The following is a 24,728-nucleotide window of genomic DNA, read 5'->3' as shown; positions in this document are numbered from 1 at the left end:
AGAAATCTATGGTCCCATCTTGATCTATCCTCCTAATCGTTCTAACATCCTAATTGGGAACAAAGCAGTGCCAATCTGGCATCAGCCCATTACACTGAAGTACAAAATCTGCTGCAGCAGCAATGGCAGGAAGCAATTTTGCAGTTTTCGTTCACCATATAATACTATTCTGACCTCAGCAGTGACATACTAAATAGCTAAGAAACTGATGTCTAGCAAAATAAAGGAAGGAGAGAAATTATGAAAGGAAAAAGAGACAGCAAAAAAAAACAGGCCATCATTCCAAGCTGTTCGCGAAACTTCTGGGAAGCAATATGAAGAGGTGTTAATGCCAGCCCAGAAGCAAATTGAAAGTTGCCTGGAAAAATTTCAAGGGGAAGCAAATGAAAGAAAAGTTGAAATCTTCTCACCCGTTTGTCTAACGTTCTTTCTCTTACAAAATTTAGCAGATGGTCATTAACAAGCGAGAGATCCTTTTTAGCAGCAGTTACAATGGATACAATGACATCATGTCTTATCGCTTCTTCTGGATCATGTGATCGGACTTTGAGAAATTCTGTAAAAGATCAAATTTTACAGCTCAGCTCGAAACATACAATGCTAAATATTGTTTTTCTATCTAAAGTCACTGCACACGCACCGCGGACAATGTTTAATAAAATATTCATTCACTTTCTGACCAAAAGGTATTTGTCCTGGAATCTCATTACATTCTTCACGATTCACTAAACATTATTAATGGTCAATAATACATACTCCTACTAAAACTGGAACATATGCAATTGTAGAGAAATCCCTATGAATATTCATTGGTGCGCTAACTAACCTTTGGAGAATATCCAAAATTTTCATTTTGTTCTTGCTTTATAGCAATTGATAACATAATCAAGTCTTTGCAGTAGTACACAATGGTAGAACATTTGGCAGAAAAACAAATCACACCGTCCTTAAAAAAACGTAATTGTATTTATAGATTTGTGCAAACATGTGAAATAAGAGATTAGCTGCAAATAGCACCTGACTACTTTGAGTATTACATGCAGGAGCAAATTCTGGGACTGAAACATCGACAGTTTATCTGAATCCAGTAGACAACAGAAATAAATTTATTTGCACAGAACAGGGTTCAAAGAAAAAGCAGCTCAACATTTTTTTTTAAAAAACAGGATTAAGCCAATATAATAGTACACTGAAGCACTTCACCTCAGTACGATCACAAAGCTCATGGTCCCATCACAATCCTGTTTGGGGAAGGGGACAAGATAAACAAAAGGCTGAAGTGGCAAGAACTAGTAACATTCAGGAGCTTCTTTTAAAAAATGGAGTCACTGAATGTCATTCCCACATACTCCTGGCACAATTAGAATCCCTACAGTGCAGAAGGAGGCCATTTGGCCCATCGAGTCTGCACCAGCCATAATCCCATCTAGGCCCTATTCCCGTAACCCCACGCATTTACCCTGCTAATCCCCTGACACTAGGGCTAATTTAGCATGGCCAATCAACCCAACCCGCACATCTTTGGACTGATGGAGGAAACTGGAGCACCCGGAGGAAACCCACGCAGACATGGAGAGAATGTGCAAACTCCTCACAGACAGTGACCCGAGGCCAGAATTGAACACGGGCCCCTGGTGCTGTGAGGCAGCAGTGCTAACCACTGCATTACTGTGCTGCCCCAATTCTCAGAGCCAGGTAAACTAAGGTACTGGGACATGTTTCTAGACTTGACACTGCATACGGTCTGTAGTTATAAAGTAACTTGCATTTATATATTGCCTTCAATATAGTACAATGTCCCAGGGTGCTACACAGGAGTTTACTAAACAAAATTTAACACCAAGACATGTACGAAAATAGAGAAAGATGCCCAAAAGCTTGGTCAAAGGGGTTTGAGGGGCGTTTTAAAAAGGAGGAAAGAGACAGAGAAGTTGTGGGAAAGAATTACACCTGGGTGAAATGGAGGGGTAAAACTAAGGTAAAGAGAATTATTTTATGAGATCATGTCTAAACAGGACAAAAAGGGACTCGTCAGAGGAAAATTTCATACTTATCTCAAGTAGGAGTTGAATTAGATTCCGCAATCAGTTTTTTGATTGGGCTACTACATGAAGCACTTTATTCTATTTCATCAGTGGAGGAAAAAAAATGCTGGTGGAACTCATTACCTGGAGACATGCATCTTTTTGTGAACACATCTGAGAAAATTAGAATCAGAAAGGTTTCTACCCTCTGAAGAATTTTCAACCACTGGTTTCCAAAGGAGGGGGAAAATGGAGAGAGAAAGTGTGCTTCAGAAAAACCAGTTTCCTGCCACTCAATTTTAAAATAGTACCTCATTTTGGACATAGTTAACAGTTCACCAAAACGACTAATACTTAATTCTTCACCTATTCTGCAAATAATTGGTAGTGCCTCATCTCTGCTCTGTTAGGTGTTCTAAAATATAAATAAGAAAATGACCGATAGATAGAAAATATAAATAAGAAAATGAGCTTTGCCTCAACAGAAATTGCATTTTCCCCCCCACAGCTAGATGAGACAAATATCTGTTAAGTAGCAGTTAGTTGAACTGATGGTATTTCTGTTTGGAAGTACGACTGTTCAATAACATAGAACTATTTCTGCTGATTGGAGAGTTCAAGACAAGAGGACGTAATATTAAATTTAAAATTAGGCCATTCAGGTCAAAATCAAGAAACACATCACAAAAGAAGCTTGTAGATATTTGCAATCCTGTTCCCTCAAAAAAGCTGCGGATGGTGGGTTGAACTTTTTAGGGTTGTAGAGACATGGGAGCATAAAATGAGACCATTTGGTTCAGCAAATTCATGCCAGTTTATGACAACAAATAGGGTTTCAAGGAGCATGGAGCAAGTGGAGTCAAGATACAAATTAGCCATGACCTACAGAAATGGTGGAATAAGCCCCACTGGCTGAACAACTTACTCAGTTTACACCGAACGTACACCTGTTATAATAATAAAACAGACTAACCAATGTATCCTCCAAATCAGTGCTTTTCTGTTGCAAATTAAAATTTTAATGTTGAATATTGTGATATGTTTAAAGTGATGAGTCCAGCAGTTGCTGTTGACAGGTTAATACAATAATTAGCTGACGTTGGATTCAGTAATATGCAATTCCCACAGGCACATTAAAACACACTAGAAGATGCACAGTAAGAAGTTGAAATATATAGAAAAAAATGTTCATTTCATGACAAGGTAGAATTTGCAAATATCAGCATTTTAAACATTTAGTAAACTCAGCATGCTGGACTTTCTAATTAATAAACTGAGGTTAGAATAACCCATGCATTTTAAGGCTTAAATATATCATCTGCCTATCAGATTGTTAATGCAAACCTAATTTACTAACATGAGTAAAGCAAAATAACTTCAATATTCTAATATTAATTATCTACATTTTATTCCCATTTTTAAAAACTAATATCCATGCATTTCATACAAGTGATGCGTGTACTGTGTAAAATGTATGAGAAATGTATGCAAGTCATTGGGCATTAGGTGTTTAAAATCTGAATAAAAGCAAAAAATGCAGGAACTCTCAAGTTTGGCAGCACCTGTGAGAAGTAAGAGTGTTAACATTTCAGGTATGGGACCTCTCATCAAACCAGAAAACAGACAAACATTAACTCTTGTTTCACTCTTCACAGACGGTGTCAGATATGCTGAGCATTTCCAGAATTTTCTGCCTTTACCTTAGTGCAGGAAGTATCAATTCCCAAACAATTACAAAGCTGAAAAATGACTAATTGCAAGGGGGGAAAAAATTGTACAGGAAAAACCAAGTCCATAATACAAATTAATATGCCCACAGGTTGTACACTGAATTGCAGAGCCAACAACAGTCTTAATTATAATTGATTAGTACAGTCGGATGATAAACATTGTGGGAAACTATTTGGTAAATTTATGATGGTGTGATTCTACCCATTTCCTCTTCTTCACAGGTCCTATTATTGAAACGTAGAAAATTGGAGCTGGATAGGCTGCTCTGCCAACCAATGTGGTCATGGCTGATTGTTTACCTCAACGGTAGTCACGATGTGGAGATGCCGGCGTTGGACTGGGGTAAACACAGTAAGAGTTTTAACAACACCAGGTTAAAAAGTCCAACAAGTTTATTTGGTAGCAAATGCCCTTAGCTTTCGGAGCGCTGCCCCTTCGGCGGATGGAGTGGATATCTGCTCTCAAACAGGGCATACAGAGACACAAAATCAAGTCACAGAATACTGATTAGAATGCGAATCTTTACAGCTGATCAAGTCTTAAAGATACAGACAATGTGAGTGGAGGGAGCATTAGGCACAGGTTAAAGAAATTGGCTATCGGTAACCCCCAAAGCTTGCCCCCTGGACTTGCAGAATCTCACTGGCTGTCCTGTCTGGAGACAATACACATTTCTTTAACCTGTGCCTAATGCTGTCTCCACTCACATTGTCTGTATCTTTAAGACCTGATCAGCTGTAAAGATTCGCATTCTAATCAGTATTCTGTAACTTGATTTTGTGTCTCTGTATGCCCTGTTTGAGAGCAGATATCCACTCCAACCGACGAAGGAGCAGCGCTCCGAAAGCTAATGGCATTTGCTACCAAATAAACCTGTTGGACTTTAACCTGGTGTTGTTAAAACTCTTACTGTGTTTACCTCAACACCATACTCCTGCTCTCTCCCTTATTGCTTGTTGCCTTTAGTGTACAGAAATCTATTTTCTTCAAATATATTCAGTGATTTGGCCATCACAGCCTCAGTGAAAGTTTCTGCTGATCTTGTTCTTCTAGAACATAGAACATTACAGCGCAGTACAGGCCCTTCGGCCCTCGATGTTGCGCCAACCTGCGAAGCCACTCTAAAGCCCATCTAACCTACACTATTCCAATATCATCCATATGTTTATCCAAAGACCATTTAAATGCCCTTAATGTTGGCGAGTCCACTACTGTTGCAGGCAGGGCATTCCACGCCCTTACTACTCTCTGAGTAAAGAACCTACCTCTTGACATCTGTCCTATATCTATCACCCCTCAATTTAAAGCTATGTCCCCTCGTGCTAGCCATCACCATCCGAGGAAAAAGGCTTTTACTGTCCACCCTATCTAAATCCTCTGATCATCTTGTATGCCTCTATTAAGTCACCTCTTAACCTTCTTCTCTCTAACGAAAACAGCCTCAAGTCCCTCAGCCTTTCCTCATAGGACCTTCCCACCATACCAGGCAACATCCTAGTAAATCTCCTCTGCACCCTTTCCAGTGCTTCCACATCATTCCTATAATGCGGCGACAAGAACTGTACGCAATACTCCAAGTGCGGCCGCACCAGAGTTTTGTACAGCTGCAACATGACCTCATGGCTCCGAAACTCAATCCCTCTACCAATAAAAGCTAACACACCGTACGCCTTCTTAACAACCCTATCAACCTGGGTGCCAACATTCAAGGATCTATGCACATGGACACCGAGATCTCTCTGCTCATCCACACTACCAAGTATCTTACCATTAGCTCAGTACTCTGTAATCCTGTTGCTCCTTCCAAAGTGAATCACCTCTCACTTTTCCGCATTAAATTCCATTTGCCACCTCTCAGCCCAGCTCTGCAGCTTATCTATGTCCCTCTGTAACCTGCAACAACCTTCCGCACAGTCCACAACTCCACCGACTTTAGTGTCATCCGCAAACTTACTAACCCATTCTTTTATGCCCTCATCCAGGTCATTTATAAAAATGACAAACGGCAGTGGCCCAAAACAGATCCTTGCGGTACACCACTAGTAACTGAACTCCAGGATGAACATTTCCCATCAACCACCACCCTCTGTCTTCTTACAGCTCGCCAATTTCTGATCCAAACCAGTAAATCACCCTCAATCCCATGCCTCCGTATTTTCTGCAATAGCCTACTGTGGGGAACCTTATCAAACGCTTTACTGAAATCCATATGCACCATATCAACTGCTTTACCCATATCCACCTCTTTGGTCATCTAGATGGTAGTGGTCATGGGTTTGGAAGATGCTGCATAAGGAACCTTGGTGAGTTCCTGATCGAAATCTTTAAGATCTGAGGGGTATTGACAGGATGGATATGGAAAGAATGTTTCCGTTTGTCAGAGAAATCAGAGTCACTGTTTAAAAATAAGGGGTCGCTTATTTAAAACAGGGGGAGAATTTTTTTTTCTCTCAGGTCATGAATCTCTGGAACACTTCCTCAAAAGGCAGTTGAAACCAAGTCATTGAATATTTTTGAGGCTGAGCTGGATAGATTCTTGATTAACAAGGGGTAAAAGGTTATTGGAGGTAGGGAGAAATGTGCAGTTATGGTTACAATCTGATTGAATGGTTGAGCAGGCTCGAGGGCCAAATGGCCAACTCCTGCTCCTCAATTCAATTGTTCATATGCAGTTCAACAGAAGGCCTGCCACCACCTTCCAGGGTAGCTCAGGAACAGACAAAAATGCAGCATCACGAGCTTTGTCCATATGCAGAGAACAAATTTATTTTAAATTTCAATTTCTTACATCATTGCTCAAAGTGAAGCGATATTATGTTATTGCACAATGTGGCTCATTTCCCCAAGGAACAATTTGATTTTTCATCAATTATTTTTCATATATCCTTAGGACTTTATCATTGGAAGCTTAAATAGCCAATTTGCTTACTTTAATGTGTTCTGGGTTCCATCTGTTCAATTGCGACTTGTGTTATGAATTACATCTGAGTCACAGGTGCAAATGTAACAGAAATAATTTAAATATATTTTCCAAAAATCATGAAATCGTGAATTAAATCATTGTAGAAATACTGAAACTTGTGCTGAAAAAAAATTATGTAACCACCTCTGACTCCAAGGACTTGTAATTGATCAAAATTAAAACATCCAGCTTCAATAAAGTGTTCAAGCCACTTGGCTTTCACCATGCAAACAGCAAGTTAGGTGCATTGACCATGCTAAATTCTCCCTCAGTGTATCCAAACAGGTGCCGGAGTGTGGCGACTAAGGGATTTTCACAGTAACTTCATTGCAGTGTTGACAGTGACACAAATAAAAACTTTCAAAGTTGAAAATCAAAATTTCAATGAAGTATGTTATAAAAATATTTGTGCTTTCAAGCTATCGGCAATATCAGATCTTTCGAACTGCATTTTGTCTTCTTTGTTGAACCTTATAGCAGCACAGCGCCATGATGTTAAATCATTACTTCGAGCATGGAGGCACAAAATACCTTGCAACCTTCCTGCTCATGTTGATTTATTTTAAAAAGGCAGAAGATGAGAATTGTTGCAGTTTCATTCTAAGAATAAGTATTTATAAATACACAAACAGTTCTCGCCATGTTTCGTGATGCAATAAACTTAACGTTCATCTATTGCATTGGTCTCCAATTACTAAAACCTCAAAATTAGTAGCATCTTGAAATAATCATACCTTGCGAAATAAAAAATATCTTCTTAATAGATTGCTTGAATTCACAATGGGCTACATTTTGTGGTCTGTGGAAGCAAATGGCCTGGTCTTAATTTCCTGAGGGAATGTTCTGTCGAATTTCTTCCCCCCAATCCCAAACTAAACTCCAGAATATTTATTCATACTTCACCATCAACACAAGACGTTTCCTTGATTCCAGCTGCAAAGGACCCTTAAACTTCTGTGGAAATCTTTAATATCTTTGTTCATATATATCTTTACAACCTTTTAACCCTATTTTCGAAGAGATTGTATTTATGCAGTTTTTTTTTTAAGCTGAAGAATTAACCAATTCAGCTACAAATTAAACTTTGAATTCTCCCAAAGTCATGGAAAATTGCATCATCCTCCTCGAAGTAGATTCGATTTTGCACTTGTACATTCCAGCTTTACCGTCACAGACCAAATTAAAAATCAACATTGTTGATAAAGGCAAAATACTGTGGATACTGGAATATGAAACAAAACCAGAAAATGCTGTAAAATCTCAGCAGCTCTGACAGCACCTGTGGAGAGAGAATAGAACTAACGTGGAGTCTGGATCCAGACTTGAACCACTGGCTCTATTCTCTCTCCAGAATTGTTGTCAGACCTGCTGAGATTTTACAGTATTTTCTATTTTGTTTCAACATTGTTGATGTCTTGCAGTCCTTTGAGGCCTCAGATTATCTTTCTCTCGAGCAAAACCCAATTCAGTTCTGACAGTCTCTCTTCATAATTAAGATCACAAATCGTGCATGTTGTTCAGCTTGGAAACTTTTGCGCAGAATCTTGTCCTTTTGAAGACTAGGAACTTTAGTATTGGAAAGAATAATCAAAATTTTGTTTCACCAAGATCCTTAATAACATTAGAATCAGCTGTTTGAACAATCTATCAAATTCCCTGAAGACATAACTTGGCACTTTCACACGGTCATCACCCAAAGTCATGTCCATCCTTTCCACAGCTCCATGTTTGAATCTCTCCCAGTCGATCACTGCTAAAGCACTGAAACAGCACCAACCCAAATCACAAACAACATCCCCTAACCATGGTGTGTTCCACCCTCGTTCTCCTTAAATTGCTTTACAGCTAGTTACTTGGCCAACCACAACATTGTTGCAATATTTTGATTGCACTGTCCAGCTCGACAGAACTGCCCTCGCATGCTTCCATTGTTGAATTTTAACCAACAATAAATCAAACCACCTTCAGTAAAAGACTGTTTTTCCCATCCCCACATTATCACCTTCAAAATTCCCCAAGGTTGTATCTCAAGTGCTCTCCTCATTCACTTGCAAGGACTCAACATCATGATAGACGCTAGGTCAACTTCCACACACAGGTGGATCACCAAGTTCTTTCATACCAACGCTTCTCTATTGTTGCACTGCCTAGGTTCCCAGTTCATTTAATTGCAGCTCATTAATTTCTGTATACCAATTTTGCCCAATTAAATATTGGGAACACAATACTCATGGGTTCAGCACCAGCACAAATTCTATACGCTTGTTGTTGATTCTATCCTTCTTCCCAATCACCATCTCATGCTTAACCAGACTGCCTGCAAAACTGACTGCTTGACCCATGAGCTCCTGATCATACATTATTTCCACTGCAAAGACTATCTCCCTCCACCTCAGTGACACGGCCTATCTCTGCCCATTTTCTGGCACAATCCTCATAAGTTCCAGAAGCAATTACACCAATACTACTCTTAATTCTCCATGAATTATCATTCACTCTGCTACCTGTAGCCCATTGGAACTGAGTCCTGCCCATTCAGCAATCCTGTTACAATTGCTCCCATTTTCGCAACTGTCAAATTAAACAATTTAAAATGGCCATTCATGTATTCATACTTCTCTGTGGCCTCCCCATGTCCGTAATCACTTACGGACTTATAATCACTGCAGAACTCACCATTTTAGCTTATTTTGAAGTTCCCCCTTCAATCACCAAGGCCTTGTTCCTATGTTCTCAAAGTCCCTGATATAGCCATCTGTCATACTCTTATCCTTTAAAGCTCACCTGATCACCCACTTAGCCAACCCTTATGTCTCCTTATTCGGGTCAATTTCCATGCCACGATTACCTCAAGTGATCTACCTGGAGGTTCATTTTACATTAAAAAGGGGTAATATAAATGCAACTTCCTGTTACTTAATTGTGTTAGTAACAGTTGTACATCAAACTCATTTCATTTTGCTAATTTTTGCAATGCATCCCATTTCAATATGTAATTAACCGTATTAAGTTCAATTACAAGTCAATACATTACTTTGCTTCATGTTTTAAAGCTCATTGTTAAATGTTATATTGTTACCCAATATCACAAGATTCAGTCTCCCCATTAGTATGGCGGCATAACAAAAACTAAAACAAGAAAAGTGAAATTATATATTCAACTATTAGTCAACAAAACAATACATTATTTATAAATGAAAGTCAACTAAATACTTACCAGTAAGGTCTTTAGCTAAATCTGGGTGGTTCACAAGGCAGTGACTCGCAAACTTTACACATTCAAGGCGGATAGGAACATGGATGTCATTGAATCTACAAGGAAGAATTGCAGTAATAATGGGGAGGATAGAAACTGAATTTATTAAATGGAAAATCTATTTAACGAACATCTTTATGACATCAGGTAATATTTTCAAGTCACCCACTGAAGTCACTAGAATCAGAAGAATAAACCTTCAGATCTGAAAAGGATAGTTTTGGCAACGTTTCACAACAATCGACTGCAACTCTCTCATTACCAACTGGAACATCTATCACAAATTCCCTTTTATATAGGTATGGGTGCCCAGTTAGCAACAAGTGCTTCAGCTCATAGATTTGACACTTAGAAATTTGCATTCTTGCTTTTTATCGTAGAAATACTCTTGCAACTGAAAGAAGACAAGGAAAGGAAGACACTGGTAGACTCCATGGTTGAATACAGAAAATAACTAGGAATAGGAAAATATTATTTAACCCATCAAATTCTTCCAGTTGATTCAAGAATAGTTTCCATGGCCAACCAATTCACCACAAACTCCTTCAAACACCAAAATATGAAATTAATTCAATGCCTTTATATTCCTCACTTTAGAAAAAAACAAGTCTTCTGCCAAATTGCTAAGACTAGCATTCTAACGGAGAGCCATGAGAATATAAGAAATAGGAGCAGGCAGAGGCTACTTGTCCCCTTGAACCTGCACCACCAATCATTAAGGTCATTGCTGATCTATTTGCAGCCTTGACTCCATTTACCTACCTCAGCCACATAATTCTCGACTCCCTTGCAGGTGAAAAATCTGTCTAATTCTGCCATGAATGTATTCAATGACCTAGCTTCCACTGCTCTCTTGAGAAGAGAATTCTCAAGATTATGGACCCTAAGAAATTCCTTCTCTTCTCAATCCTAAATGGCAGACCCCTTAATTTGAAATGTTGCCTTCTTAACTTTAGATGTATGATGGAAACAACCCTTGGCGCCTCCCTATGAAATTCCTGCCAAGATCTTATAGGTTATAATAAAATCTCCTCACATTCGTCTAAACTCCAATAGGCCCAAATTGCTCCACCGTTCCTCATAATACAAACCTTCATCCCAGGAATAGACAGAGTGAGCTTTCTCTGAACTGCTTTCATGAACATAAATCCCTTCCTAAATAAGACCAGCAAAACTGTATGCAGTACTCCAGGTGTGGTCTTGCCAATACCCTGTCCAATTGTAACAAGACATCCCCATATTTACATTATATCCACCTTGAAATAAAAGCAGAATTTAATTTACCATCCGAACTGCTTATTATACCTAAACCTAACCTTTTTTGATGTACAAGGATACCAGATCCTTCTGTACAGTGGCATTCTGTAGTCTCTCGCCATTTAAATAATACTCTGCTTTCCTACTCTTCACATCAAAGTGGACAACCTCATTTCCCCACATTATACTCCACTGCCATATTTCTGCCCACTCAGTTATGCAACTCTTTGCATCCTCCTCACAACTTGCCTTCCTCCCCATCTTGGCACCATCTGCAAATTTGGCTAAAATACACTGAACCCCTTCAGCCAAGTCATTAATATAGATCATAAATAGTTGAGGCTCCAGCACTGATCCCTGAGGCACTCTACTAGTTACATTTCAACAATCTGAAAATGACTCACTATTTCCAACTCTGTTAACTAATCCTCTCTCATGTTAATATCTCACACTTAACACCAGGAGCTCTTGGGCAGTAACGTTTTATATTACATCTTATTGAATGCTTTTTGGAAATCTAAATACATTATCTACCCACCTTGCTCGTTACTACCCCAAAGAATTCTAATAAATTTGTCAAACACCATTTCCTTTTCATGAAACCACTGTTTGACTGTATTATGATTTTCTGAAGCCCTGCTACTTCTTTCCTTAATAATGGATTCCAATGACAGATGTTAGGCTAACTGGCCTACAGTCTCCTACTTTGTCTCCCACTTTCTGAATGGAGGCAATACGTTTGGTTTTTCCAATCCACTGGAACCCCGAGTGAATTTAGAAGATTAGAACCCATGAATCCACTATCCATGCAGTCACTTAGGTGACTTATTAGTCTTTAGACCCATTAGTTTTTCTCTCACTTTTTCCTCTAACAATCATGATGTTTTAAGTTCCTCCAGGCCTTTTACCCCTTGATTTCCTACTATTCTTTGGATGCTTTTTGTCTCCTCTACTGTGAGGACTGATACTACATACTCAGTCAAAGGCTCTGCTATTTTCTTGTTTTCCCATTATTAATTCCCCAGTCTCACTCCTCAAGGATCCAACATTTACTTTAAGTACACTGTTCCTTTTTACGTACTTGCAGAAACATTTACTGTCTGTGTATTTCTGGCTAGTTTACTTCTCATTTCACATCTTTATATTTTTAAGTCATCCTTTGGTAATTTCTAAAATGTACCCAATCGTCTCGCCTACCATTAATTTTCACAGCATTGTGCTCTCTTTCTTGCAATTCGATACCATCCTTAACTTGAGAAGAATATGCCACCTGTGGCTAAGTGCCTTTCTTCCTCAGTGGAGTACATCTTTGTTTAGAGTTATGAAATATATCCTTAAATGTCTACTATTGTTGATCAACCTTATCTTTTACCTATTTTCCCAGTCCACTGTCGCCAACTCAGTCTTCATACACTTGCAACTAACTGCCTCATTTAAGTTTAAAGCACGAGTTTCAGACCCAAGTTTCTCACCACCAAACTGGATGTGAAATTCCATAATGTTATGATCACTTACCTAGAGGATCGTTTACTGGGAGATAATTTATTAATTTTGTCTTATTACTTATTACTATGTCTAAAATAGCATATTTCCTGATCGGTTCCTGAACATACTGTTCTAAGAACTTGTTTCAATCTATGAACTCAGCCTCATAACTTTCAGTATCAATTTCATTTGTTGAATTTAAGATCAAGATCACTCCCAATCCCCATTTTTCTTGATTTATATTCTGTTCGACAGTGTAGCTACTGTTGAAGGCCCATAAACTACTCCCACCAATGGCTTATTACCCTTGCGCTTTTTTTTTTAAAAACCTCCTCTCAAACAGATTCCACAACTTGATCTAAGCCAAAATCATTTTCTCACTACTGTACTGATTTCATCCTTTATTAACAGAACTACTGTGTCTTTCCTTTTTCCTATCCTTTCAAAGTGCCAAATATCCTTAAATATTCAGGTCCCAGCTGTGGTTACTTTGAAACCATGTTTTGGCAATGGCTATATCATACCTATTTACTTCTATTTGTGCTATCAATTATATATTTTTATAAACATCATTCCATTCCCAAAAGGTGCAGTCTGTCCTTTCCTATCATACTCTAGTAATCAATCACCCATACTCATTCCTCCACTACTGCCTTGTCTTATAGGTTTCTATAGATATAGCTCTTGGGGCTAAAGGAATCAAGGGGTATGGGGAAGGCAAAGGCAGGATCAGGATATTGAATATGATCCCATCATGATCAAAATGAATGGCAGAGCAGGCTCGAAGGGCCGAATGGCCTACTCCTATTTTCTATGTTTTTACGTCCTTTCTCAATAACGTTCTAAACCTCCCCTCATGTGAGCAATCCACCCCATCCCCACAAAACCCCCAGCTATTTCGTTGCAGTTTAAATACATGTACAAAGCAAACTACCAAAAGATCATTAAAAATTGTATCACCCATCACCTTCACCACAAATCAGGTCAATTTCTAGTCTAGCCATCTATACAATAAAGAATTGAGCTTTGCAGATTTGGTTGTGAGGCGGGGGCACAAAGAGCTGGGTGGGACGAAGAGAAAAAAAATCCTGAAAATGAGTGAACAGATTCAGCATTAAAAGTTTCTCAACATAATGGCTGGTCCAGCTACTTCTACACACTAAAAACCTCAAAGTACATGAACAAACTGGTCATACACAAGGAACAGTTCCAGCTCTATGTTAAACATGAGTTTTATATTTTTAAAAAATGAAAGTGTGTCCCCTCTTTTCTGACTCGGTTATTTTTTTTAAAAAGGCTCAATATTAGTATATTATATTAGAAATATAATCACTTTCCGAGCAAGCATGTGTCAATTTCAGCTACACATCAGTTATCATCTATAATCCCCTTTTCCTGTACAGTTATTTTATTTCCTCTCTACTTGATCATCCATTTCCCTCCTAAACAGAAAGATCAACTCAGCCTCAATAGACACACAAACAGATTTCACATTCCTATAATCTTTGGTATTCAAAATATGATTTCAAACCCCTTACTCATGTCTTTCAAACCTGCATTTATTGTTGCTGATCTGCCTGCTAAAACTATTTATCCACCCAAACGACATAGGATTTAACTCTGTAGGTTACATCAATTCAAAGTCTCTACCCAATATTTTTCAAATGCAATGAAAGGCTGGTAACTTGCAGGCAGTAAATTCCAGGTCCCACCATGCACCGAATGAAATAATTCCTCTTCCCAATTATTTAAAATCTCTTCCCCTGGATTTCAATGCCTCTTATCCACTCTCTCTCGGCCCCTCATAACCTTATCCTTCGCAATTCAATCGCCTGTTTGAACAGGGAAAGCTAACAGACTATCCAATCTTTCCTCACAACTGAAGTTCTTCATTCGTGGCAACATCCTTTTGAACCTCTTCTGTACCCTCTTCAGTGTGATCACATCCTTCCTGTCATTTTCAACATCTTGCAGTTGTGATGGAAGGTCACTGACCTAAATTGCTAGCTCTCTCCACAAATGCTACTTGACCTGTTGTGTTGCATCAGCATTTTCTATTTTAATTTCAGATTTCTAGCATCTACAGTATTTCATTTTTGTTCAAGCTGAAGTCTACCAGTTGCTCTTAAACTAATCATGCACATGTTAATGCAACTACAAAAGGGAAGGACAATTATTGGACAAAAGCAGAATGCCTTTAAAACATGGTTTTTAAAGTATCGAGAACTGGTGCAACGGTCAGACCCAATTACACAGAATATACAGCACAGCACTCCTTGTCAGTGCCTACGCTCCATCAAATCTCCTCCCATCCTTCATCTATCAGCAGAGCCCTCCGTTTCCTTTCCCACATATGCTTATCTGGCTTCCCCTTAAACGCAGCTGCATTATTCTCCATTACTCCCTGAAGTAGCAAATTTCACATTCACATCATGTTCTAGATAAAGTGGTTGCTTTTGAATTTCCGATTTGTTTTCTTGGTGATTATCTTATGTTGATAGCCTCTAACTTACAAGTGAAAATGCTCTGCCTAAAATTAAAACAGGTCATGGCTGTATTAAAACTTTCAGGTCACCGCTGAGCGAGACCCAGCTTGTTCTTTCTAATTAATCATTTTTATACCCTCGCCTGTAGCTCTAGATCCTTGTTATAATAGTGGCCAGAACTATACATAGTACTCCCAAGATTGACCAAGATATAATACGCTTCGCATAACTTCTTTACTTTTTAATTCTATCCCTCTAGAAATAGTGCTTGTTTCACCACTTTTAAAAAATAAAGTAAAATTGGCCTTATTAACCTGCATCAATGTTAATTTGAGTTTCCTTTTAATGCTCTCCTCCTTTTCCTAGGAAATGTGGCCTCATTTTCTGCAGCAAACTTTAATTTTGCAGTTATCTATATTGAAATTCATTTCCAATTTAGATGTCCCTTCTACAAAGTCTTTTAATTTGATGCAGTCTTCCCATTGACTGCTCCCCCAAATAATTTGGTGTCACCCACAAATTTAAATCTTGTTTTAGACTTCAAAGTCTAAATTGTTAATATAAATTATGAACAACAATGGTCTTAGCACAGATCCTTGTGGGATCTTATTTCTCACCTTTTGCCATTCTGAATCATGATCCTTTACCCTTGTACTCTACTTTTCATCTAGCAGTCAGCTGTTTCTCTAATCTTGTCCTCTAACTCTGCATACTATGTTATGACGTTATTTATTAGTCTCATATGAGGTACTGTATTCCCATTCAAAAATCTAAATGTATTACATCGCCTACATCACCTATTTTTCCTTTCTTTGTTCTCGCTTCAAGAATTCAATGAGGTTGGTCAAACTGGACTTTCCCCTTTTGATATCTCACATGTGCACATTTTATTCTTTAATGGGATGGGAACATCGATGATGATGCCAGCAATTGCTGTTCATCTTCAACTGCCCTCGAAAAGGTGGTGCTGAGCCACTTTCTTGAACTACTACAGTCCAACCCATGTCAGTACACCCACAGTGCCGTCAGGAAGGGAGTTCCAAGATTTTGACTCTGCTGTGAAGGAACGATGGGATTGTTGCAGGTCAGGATGGGGTTTGGATGGGAATTTGCAGTAATCTTCCAATGCATCTGTTGCCCTTGTACTTTGAGGTGGGAGGGATCACAGGTTTAAAAGCTGCTACCAAAAGCAGTTTGGCAAGTTGATGCAGTGCACCTTGTAAATGGCACATATTTTTGCAGGAAAAAATCTCAAGATGGTGGATGAGATGCTGATTAAGTGAACTGCTTTGTCCTGTTTGAAATCAAGGTTCTTGGGTATTGCTTGAGCTGCACTCATCCAGGCAAGTGGTAAGAGTATTCAATCACATTCTTGACATGGAGGCCCGTAGATGGTAGATGGAGTCAGATGGTGAGAAAGTTGCCACAAACCTCTGACCTGCTTCACCAGTGTTTCTGGTCAATGATAACCCCCAGGATGATGGTGGGCGATTCAGCAATGGCCATGCCACTGAAAGTCAAAGAGGAGATGCCGGATTCTCTTTTGTTGGAGATGATCATTCCCTGGCACTTGTAGGATGTGGACGTTTCTTGCCACTTGTCAGCCCAAACTTGAATGTTGACCAGGATTTGCTGCACATGGACATGGACCGTTTCAGTAGGAGGAGTCATAAAAGGTACTGAATACTGCATAACCTCAGCAGATATATCCACTTCTGACCTTATGATGAATCGAAGGTCATTGACGAAGATCACAGATGGTTGGGCCAAGTGCATTACTGAGGAACTTCATAGCAATATCCTGGGACTAACAGGGATCAGGACAGCATTTGACGGAGAGTGGCAAGTCCAGATCTTCTGTCGATACAAGACTACAATGCTCCTCATCAGGATTTTATCATCTTTCCAGGGCTAATTAGGAACTGTAAAGATTTACACATTGAAGTGGTTGACCTGGCTGAAATACTAAACAAATAATTTGCATCCATCTTCACCAAGGATGCAGGTGCTGCACAGGTCATGGTGAAAGACAAGGCCATTCAAATACTTGGAAGGGTTTAAAATTGATGAAGGAGGAGGCTATCTATACTGAAGGTATACAAGACACCAGGACCAGATGAAATGCATCCAAGAATACGGAGGAAAGTAAAGAGTGGAAATTGCACTGGCACTAGCGAAAATTTGCTAAAAACTTCCTTAGGCTAAGCGGTGGTGCCAGAAGGCTGGAAAATTGCACATACTACACCCTTTTTTTTTGAACAAAGGTGTGAAGCTAAGCCCAGCAAGTCAATTTAACCTCGGTTGCAGGGAAACTTTTAGAAACAATAATTCCAGACAAAATTAATAGTCACTTGGTCAAATGTGGGTTAATTAAAGAAAGCCAGCAATGCATTTGTTAAGGGAAAAGTTAACTGAAGTAACTGGAGTTCTTTGATGAGGAAACAGAGGGTTGATTCAGGTAATGTTGTTGACATGGTGTACATGGACTTCCAAAGCACATTTGGTAAACTTGTAAGCAAAGTTAGAGCTCATGACAAAAGCAACATGGATGTGAAATTGACTGTATAGCTAGAAACAAAAAAATAGAGGTCAACAGTTGCTTGTCGGACTAGTGGAAGGTTTATGGCTGAGTTCCCCAGCAGTCAGTGAAGGACTGCCATTGCTCTATCTGATATATGTTAATGGCCTAGACCGTAGTGTACAAGGCATAATTTCAAAATTTGCAGATACAGAACTTGGCCATATTATGAATCATGAGGAAGATAGTACAAAATTTCAAAAGGAGATAGGTTAGTGGAATAGACAGAGAAATGGCAGATGAAATATAATGCAGAGAAGCATGAAGTGAAGAACGCAGCCAAGTGGGCGGCATGGTAGCACAGTGGTTAGCACTGCTGCTTCACAGCTCCAGGGACCTGGGTTCGATTCCCGGCTTGGGTCACTGCCTGTGTGGAGTTTGCACATTCTCCTCGTGTCTGCATGGGTTTCCTCCGGGTGCTCCGGTTTCCTCCCACAGTCCAAAGATGTGCGGGTTAGGTTGATTGGCCATGCTAAAATTGCCCCTTAGTGTCCTGGGATGCGTAGATTAGAGGGATTAGTGGGTAAAATATTTAGGGATATGGGGATAGGGCCTGGGTGGGATTGTGGTCGGTGCAGACTCGATGGGCCGAATGGCCTCTTTCTGTACTGTAGGGTTTCTATGATTTCTATGAACATAAAATAATGGATACAATTCTAAAATGGCTGCAGGAGTGCATAAATCATCCAAAATGGCAGGATAGGTTGAGAGCAGTGAATAAAGCAAACAGCAGCATGGGCTTATCAATAGGAGCATAGAATATAAAAATAAGTTATATTGAACCTGTATAAAACAATTATTTTCAGCCTTAATTGAAAAGAAGAATGTGCAAGATTATGGGGAGAAGGTGGGGGAATGGCACTAGGTACTGGAAATGAGATTATCTGATATAGAAATATTTTCAGAGCTATAGGGAAAAGGTAATGGAACAAGGTTTAAAACACACAGGGTCAATGGGCAAACTTTAACTCAAAGCCCCAAAAGAACTGGCAAAATACCAAAGACTAGAGGCATAAAATGAGAGAAAAGTCACCCCCATATAAATTACATTTGTTATACAACTCTTCCATTGTCCAAATAGGACTAAACATTTGAAAGCGCAAGCATCATTGGGAACAGTTTTTGAATAGTGAGTATAGGAGACGAAGGGCACGATCTTACCAGCCGCCTGCATCGATCGATTAGCGTAACAAGCCATGGGGGGACCAAAAAGGCAGTTCGCGCCAGACACCATATCCCCAGCTCTGCTCTGCGGGTGGGATCAGCTTTGCACCCATTTGCATCATAATGCATCCGTCACGGCTGTTTCCGGCCACATGGACAGTTCCCCCTCATTGGCAAAAAGTCTTGCCGACGAGAATCACTTGTGGTCCTTACCAACAGGGAGCAGGCGTCAAAGCCATGTTGGGCAAGGAGGAAAATTGGAGGCCATTGAAGCCTCCAGGTGGTCAGGGCCATGGCCAGGCAGTCGCCATTGGGCACCATAACTGCCAGGGGGCAGTGTCAAGCCCAAAATACTTTTTTGACACTTCAAATTTTTCTTTGGCAAGATTGCCCACAGAATCGGAGAGATGTTGCTCCTCCAATGAAAAATTCTGTTTCTCCCACACTTGCTGCTCTCGTGCCTCCAAACACAGGTCCCCTCTCTCCCTGCTCCTCCAGAGGCAAAAATCAATGGGCAGAATTCTCCCATTCTGACACCAAGTGTGGTTGCATGCGGCTCCAGCAGCCCCTGTCCCGCTGACCAGAATAGTAAGGTCCAGTAGCAAATCATTCCTTGTGAGCTTCTTGCACACATGGTTAGAAAGGAGTCTTGTAGATATTATAGAAATTCTACTCCTTGTCCTCCTGGCCAGTTAGTTTCAGGGCTGTTGAAATCCTTCATGATAATTTTTCTATGCTTTTTACTGTCATCCCCAATTTGCCCCTTTCTTCTTCTACTTCCCCGCAATTATATGAGGTGGTCTACAACAATAACTATTAGTGTGATTGTTTTTTTTTGAAAAAGGTCACTATCCATGTAGCTTCTATTTCTGCTTTGCTGATGGCTGTCATTTTTCTTCCACTGCCATTATATGTTATCTCCGTGCACAGGTATTTCACATCCCCGCTTTAAATTAAAAAAATCAGAAACAAAACAGGATGCTACTAAATTTTTCTTCCTGAAAACGTACATGGGCAGGAGATGGAGGGAGCGAACACTGTCCAGAAAATTCTCTGTTCCCCATTTAACTCTGAGATAATAGTGTGAAAACGGAAGTAACGTTCCATTTGTAACTGGAAGCGGCATCAGTCTCACCTTGATGTTAAAAGGGGAACGGTTAAAGAACTCAGAATATTATGGCAGATTTGGCTGAACATGACAGCTATTATGCAAATCTAACATGCTGTATCCATCTGCATAGAAAATACGTTGGTATATACATCATATTCGACTAGCCTAAAGACTTAAAACAGCGAATTCAATTAGTGGACTGAGCACTGTATCACCAGGTTAACAATATGGCAACCAGTCTGGACAATATTAGTGTCAAATTCAAAAAAATCTGTTTAGGTTTGTCAGGAAGGAATTGGTTTCTATTATGATCTCTTAAGTGAAGGGGCTCAGAATTATTTATAGGATCCCACTGATACTAGCAACTATTCAAATGGCTCTTCAGGTTGCCATTTACTTAACAAGAGAACATAGCAGGAGCAGGCATAAGCCTTTTGGCCAATTGAACCTGCTCCACCATTTACTACAACTATGGCTGATCAGATTGTGACCTTAATTCTGTTTTTCTGCCTGCTTCCAATAACCTTTGACTTACTTGTAGATCCAGTTGCTCCGGAAGACAGCACAAAAATTCAAAATGAAAACAACAATTTAAAACTCAAGAGGTTGATTTCCCCTAATTTTATGCAAGGCCACAGATACAAGATTCCAGAATGTTGTTCAGCCCAAGGTCACCACCACTGCTTTTAAGCCAAGACCAAATCTTGGAATGCGTTTTCAAATGGAGACCTGGCTTATTTATTGATTTATGTTGGCACATGAGGATCCTGAACCTTGTCAACGTCAGCCTGGACACAATCCCCTTGGATGACAATGAGAAGGGATCATGAGCACTTGGGTCTCTCTCATCAGGTTCCACGATTTTGACCCAGTGACAGTGAAGGAACAACGCTATAGTTCCAAATCAAGATGGTGATGGGAGAACTTGCAGGAGGTAGTATTCCTACTGCTCTCATCCCTCTAGGTGGCAAGAAGTCATGAGTTTAGAAGGTGCTGTTGAAGGAATCTTGATGAGTTGCAGCAGTGAATCTTGTAGATGGTACACACTACTGCCACTGGGTATCAGTGGTGGAGGAAGTGAACGTAGGTGATAGGAGAGGTGCCAATGAAGCCGGATGCTTTGTCTTAGATGGTGTTGAGTTTGTGGACTATAGTTGGAACTGCAATTATCCACGCAAATGGAGTGGATTCCATCACACTATCAACTTGTGCTTTGGAGATGGTGGACACCCTTTGCGGAGTCAGGAGGCGAGTTACTCATCACAGAATTCCCAGCCTCTGATCGGCTCTTAAAGCCACAATATTAATATAGCTGGTCCAGTCCAGTCTTTTGGCAATGGTAACCCCCAGGATGTTGGTAGTTGGGCTTTCAGCAACAATAAAGCCACAGAATGTTAAAGAGAGTTGGTTAGGTTCTCTCTTTTTGGAGATGTCATTGCTTGGCACTTATGTGGCATGAAAGCTGCTTGCCACTCATTAGCCCAAGCCTGAATATTGCCCAGGTTTTGTTACATATGCAAGAAGTCTCTCAACATCAGGTTAAAGTCCAACAGGTTTATTTGGAATCACAAGCTTTTGGTGCGCTGCTCCTTCCTCAGGTCAGCCGGCATCTCCACATCATTGTTACATATGGACATGGACTGCTTCCATATCTGAGAGTTATGTATTGGGCTGGACATGAACTTCCCCCATGTCTGATGTTATGATGGAGCAAATATCACTGATTAACCAACTGAAGATGGCTGGGTCTCGGACATTACCCTGAGGAACTGCTGCAGTGGTGTCCTGGAGCTGAGATGATTGACAAAGAACAAAGAACAGTACAGCACAGGAAACAGGCCCTTCGACCCTCCAAGCCTGTGCCGCTCCTTGGTCCAACTAGACCAATCGTTTGTATCCCTCCATTCCCAGGCTGCTCATGTGACTATCCAGGTAAGTCTTAAACGATGTCAGCGTGCCCGCCTCCACCACCCTACTTGGCAGCAACCTTCAACAACCACAATCATCTTCCTTGTGCTCGGTAGGACTTCACCCAATGGTGCTTTCCCCGATTCCCATTGACTTCTATTTTACTAGACTCCTTCATGCCATATTTGGTCAAATACTGCATTGAAGTCAAGTACAATCACTCACTTCACCCGAGTTCAGCTCTGAGCTCAGGAGCTATGTGGCCCTGGTGAAACCCAAGTTGACTGTCAGTGAGCAAGTGCCACTTGATAGCAAGCAGTGATTTGCTGGTTTGGATCCATCCTGCTTTTTGTGGACAGGACAAACAGGCAATTTTCCACATTGCCAGGTAAATGCCACTGTTGCAACAGCTTGGCTCGGTGCGTGGCTGGTCCTGGAGCAGAAGTCTTCAACACTATTGCCAGAATGTTGTTAGGATCTATGGGCTTTGCAGTATGTACCTTCAGCCATTTCTTGAGATCATGTGAATCAAATTGGCTAAAGAAAGGCACTTGTGATACTGGGGATCTCAGGAGGATCATCCACTTAGCACTTCTGGCTGAAGATGGTTGTAATACTTCAGCCTCATCTTTTGCACTGGTGTGCTTGGCTCCCCATCGAGGGCAGGAATACATATGGAGTCTCTTCATCCTCCAGCTAGTTGTTTAATTGTCCACCACCATTCAAGGCTGGATGTGGCAGGACTTCAGAGTTTAGATCTGATCGGTTGGTTGTGGGATCACTTAATTCTCTGTCTATATTATGTTGCTAATACTGTTTGGCATGCATGTAGTGCTGTGTTGTAGCTTCATCAGGTTGACACCTCATTTTTTAGGTACAGCTGGTGTTTCTTCTGGTGCACCCTCCTGCATCCTTGGAACCAGGGTAATCCCCTGGTTTGACAATAATGGCTGAGTCAGGGGTATACCAGGCCATTTTAAAATATGGGTACAGATTTATCAGTAGATTGTTTGGGAGGGGATTCAAAACATGGGGTTGGCCACTTGCAAGCATTGGACGGCTAATAAGCAATTTCAGCACAGAAATAAATCAACATCCCTGAATCACCTTGGCAAACCCAGGTTGCATCTTTCCTATGCATCCAACAGCCCTTCGAGAACACAATACCCAAAGCTGCACACGCTACTCTGCAGTGCAACCAATATTGAACAAATCTATCATTATCCCCTTGCTTTCATAAAGTGATCCTATATATACACAAAACTGAAAAATCACATTTGTACTTTTTAAACCTGAAGTTACCTTAAAGAAAGAATTGGCATTTACTTCAGGAAATCCGAAGTTCTTTACAGCTAATGATATTCTTTAAGTGCAGTCACTGCTATAATGTCGGAGAGACAAAAAGAAACCTACCTTCCCAAATAACACTGCCACAGTGGTTTGTTCTGGGACGCCAGTTCTGAATCTTTTGCTCCAAACATTTTTGCCAGCAGCTTAACAACTGCTAAGCGTTCTTCATTATCATTGCTCTATGAAATTGAGAATTAAGAGAACTTCAATAGTCAGGCACAATCTTCACTTACTGACTCTCGCATATAATGCTGGAAGTATAATGTATCGTTAAAGCTGATTCCCCAAATTCAGTTTTAACATTTGTTTCTGTTAAGCAGTTGTTACAGTCCCCATTGGCGCTCACCAACATTCAAATAAAGTAATGTTGATCTTCCATTGCACTGTACAAGGGAAAACAGCCAAATGCAGTCTTCAGGCAACAAAGTTACAAAGAGTAGTAATGGGACAATGAAATGAAGATGCAATTCAGTGTCCATTCCAATGTCACAATCTGAACCTTACTACCATTACAAACTCTTATGCATGCATTTATATAGGACACAAAACTACTTCTCCCCCAACACGTCTTCCAAACATTCAACTTCTACCAAGAAGAATACGGCAACACATGCATGGGAACACTACCTGCAAATCCTCTTCCAAGTTGCACACCATCTTGTCTTGGAACTATGTCACAGGGTCAAAATTCTCCCTCCCAACAGCATCGTGGGTGTACTTATACCACATGAACTGTAACAGTTCAAGACGATGGCTCATCATTTCTCAAGGGCAATAAATGCTGGCCTTGCCAGCAACACTCAAATCCAATGAACAAATAGAAAAAGACAAATTTGCTCGGCTGAAAACAACATCTCCTGGACGTGATGTCACTTCCACATCTTGCAATATTTTGTTTAAGTTTTTACATTGGACATTAGAAATTGTAGTTAGAGAAAGAAAACTCATGTCACAGGGTCAAAATTCTCCCTCCCAACAGCATCGTGGGTGTACTTATACCACATGAACTGTAACAGTTCAAGATGATGGCTCATCATTTCTCAAGGGCAATAAATGCTGAAACAAAGATGTGCAGGTTAGGTTGATTGGCCAGGTTAAAAATTGTCCCTGAGATGCGTAGGTTAGAGGGATTAGCGGGTAAATATGTGGGGGTAGGGCCTGGGTGGGATTGTGGTCGGTGCAGACTCGATGGGCCGAATGGCCTCCTTCTGCACTGTAGGGTTTCTATGTTTCTATGTTTGAATGTCAGATCATTTATGCATCAAATTTACATGGGAGGTTTCCACTATTTATGGACAGAGTAATTTTTTTTAAAAAAAGGAAATGGTTCCCAAAATTGGGGTTTAAAAGTAAAGTTTAGCTAACTGATGGATTACTGGAGAAGCAAGGAGAAACATACAAAGCCTTGGCAACATT

At 40.2% G+C, this 24,728-nt stretch overlaps 1 protein-coding gene across 1 annotated transcript in view; it reads right to left on the bottom strand.

The window, feature by feature from the left end:
- pds5b (PDS5 cohesin associated factor B) overlaps nucleotides 1–24,728 on the bottom strand; it is a 187,644-nt gene that overhangs the window by 71,736 nt on the left and 91,180 nt on the right. The window contains exons 9-11 of the mRNA XM_078222232.1: nucleotides 23,376–23,491; nucleotides 9,935–10,029; nucleotides 411–556 (exon numbers count right to left, since the gene is read on the bottom strand). Coding sequence (XP_078078358.1) covers nucleotides 411–556; nucleotides 9,935–10,029; nucleotides 23,376–23,491 — 357 coding nt within the window. The remainder of the gene's footprint in view (nucleotides 1–410; nucleotides 557–9,934; nucleotides 10,030–23,375; nucleotides 23,492–24,728) is intronic.

Source organism: Mustelus asterias, chromosome 10, assembly GCF_964213995.1.
Source record: "Mustelus asterias chromosome 10, sMusAst1.hap1.1, whole genome shotgun sequence".
In the NCBI taxonomy this organism is placed as follows: domain Eukaryota; kingdom Metazoa; phylum Chordata; class Chondrichthyes; order Carcharhiniformes; family Triakidae; genus Mustelus; species Mustelus asterias.
Note: the sequence above shows the minus strand (reverse complement) of the source record. Positions and strands in the feature narration are given on the sequence as shown.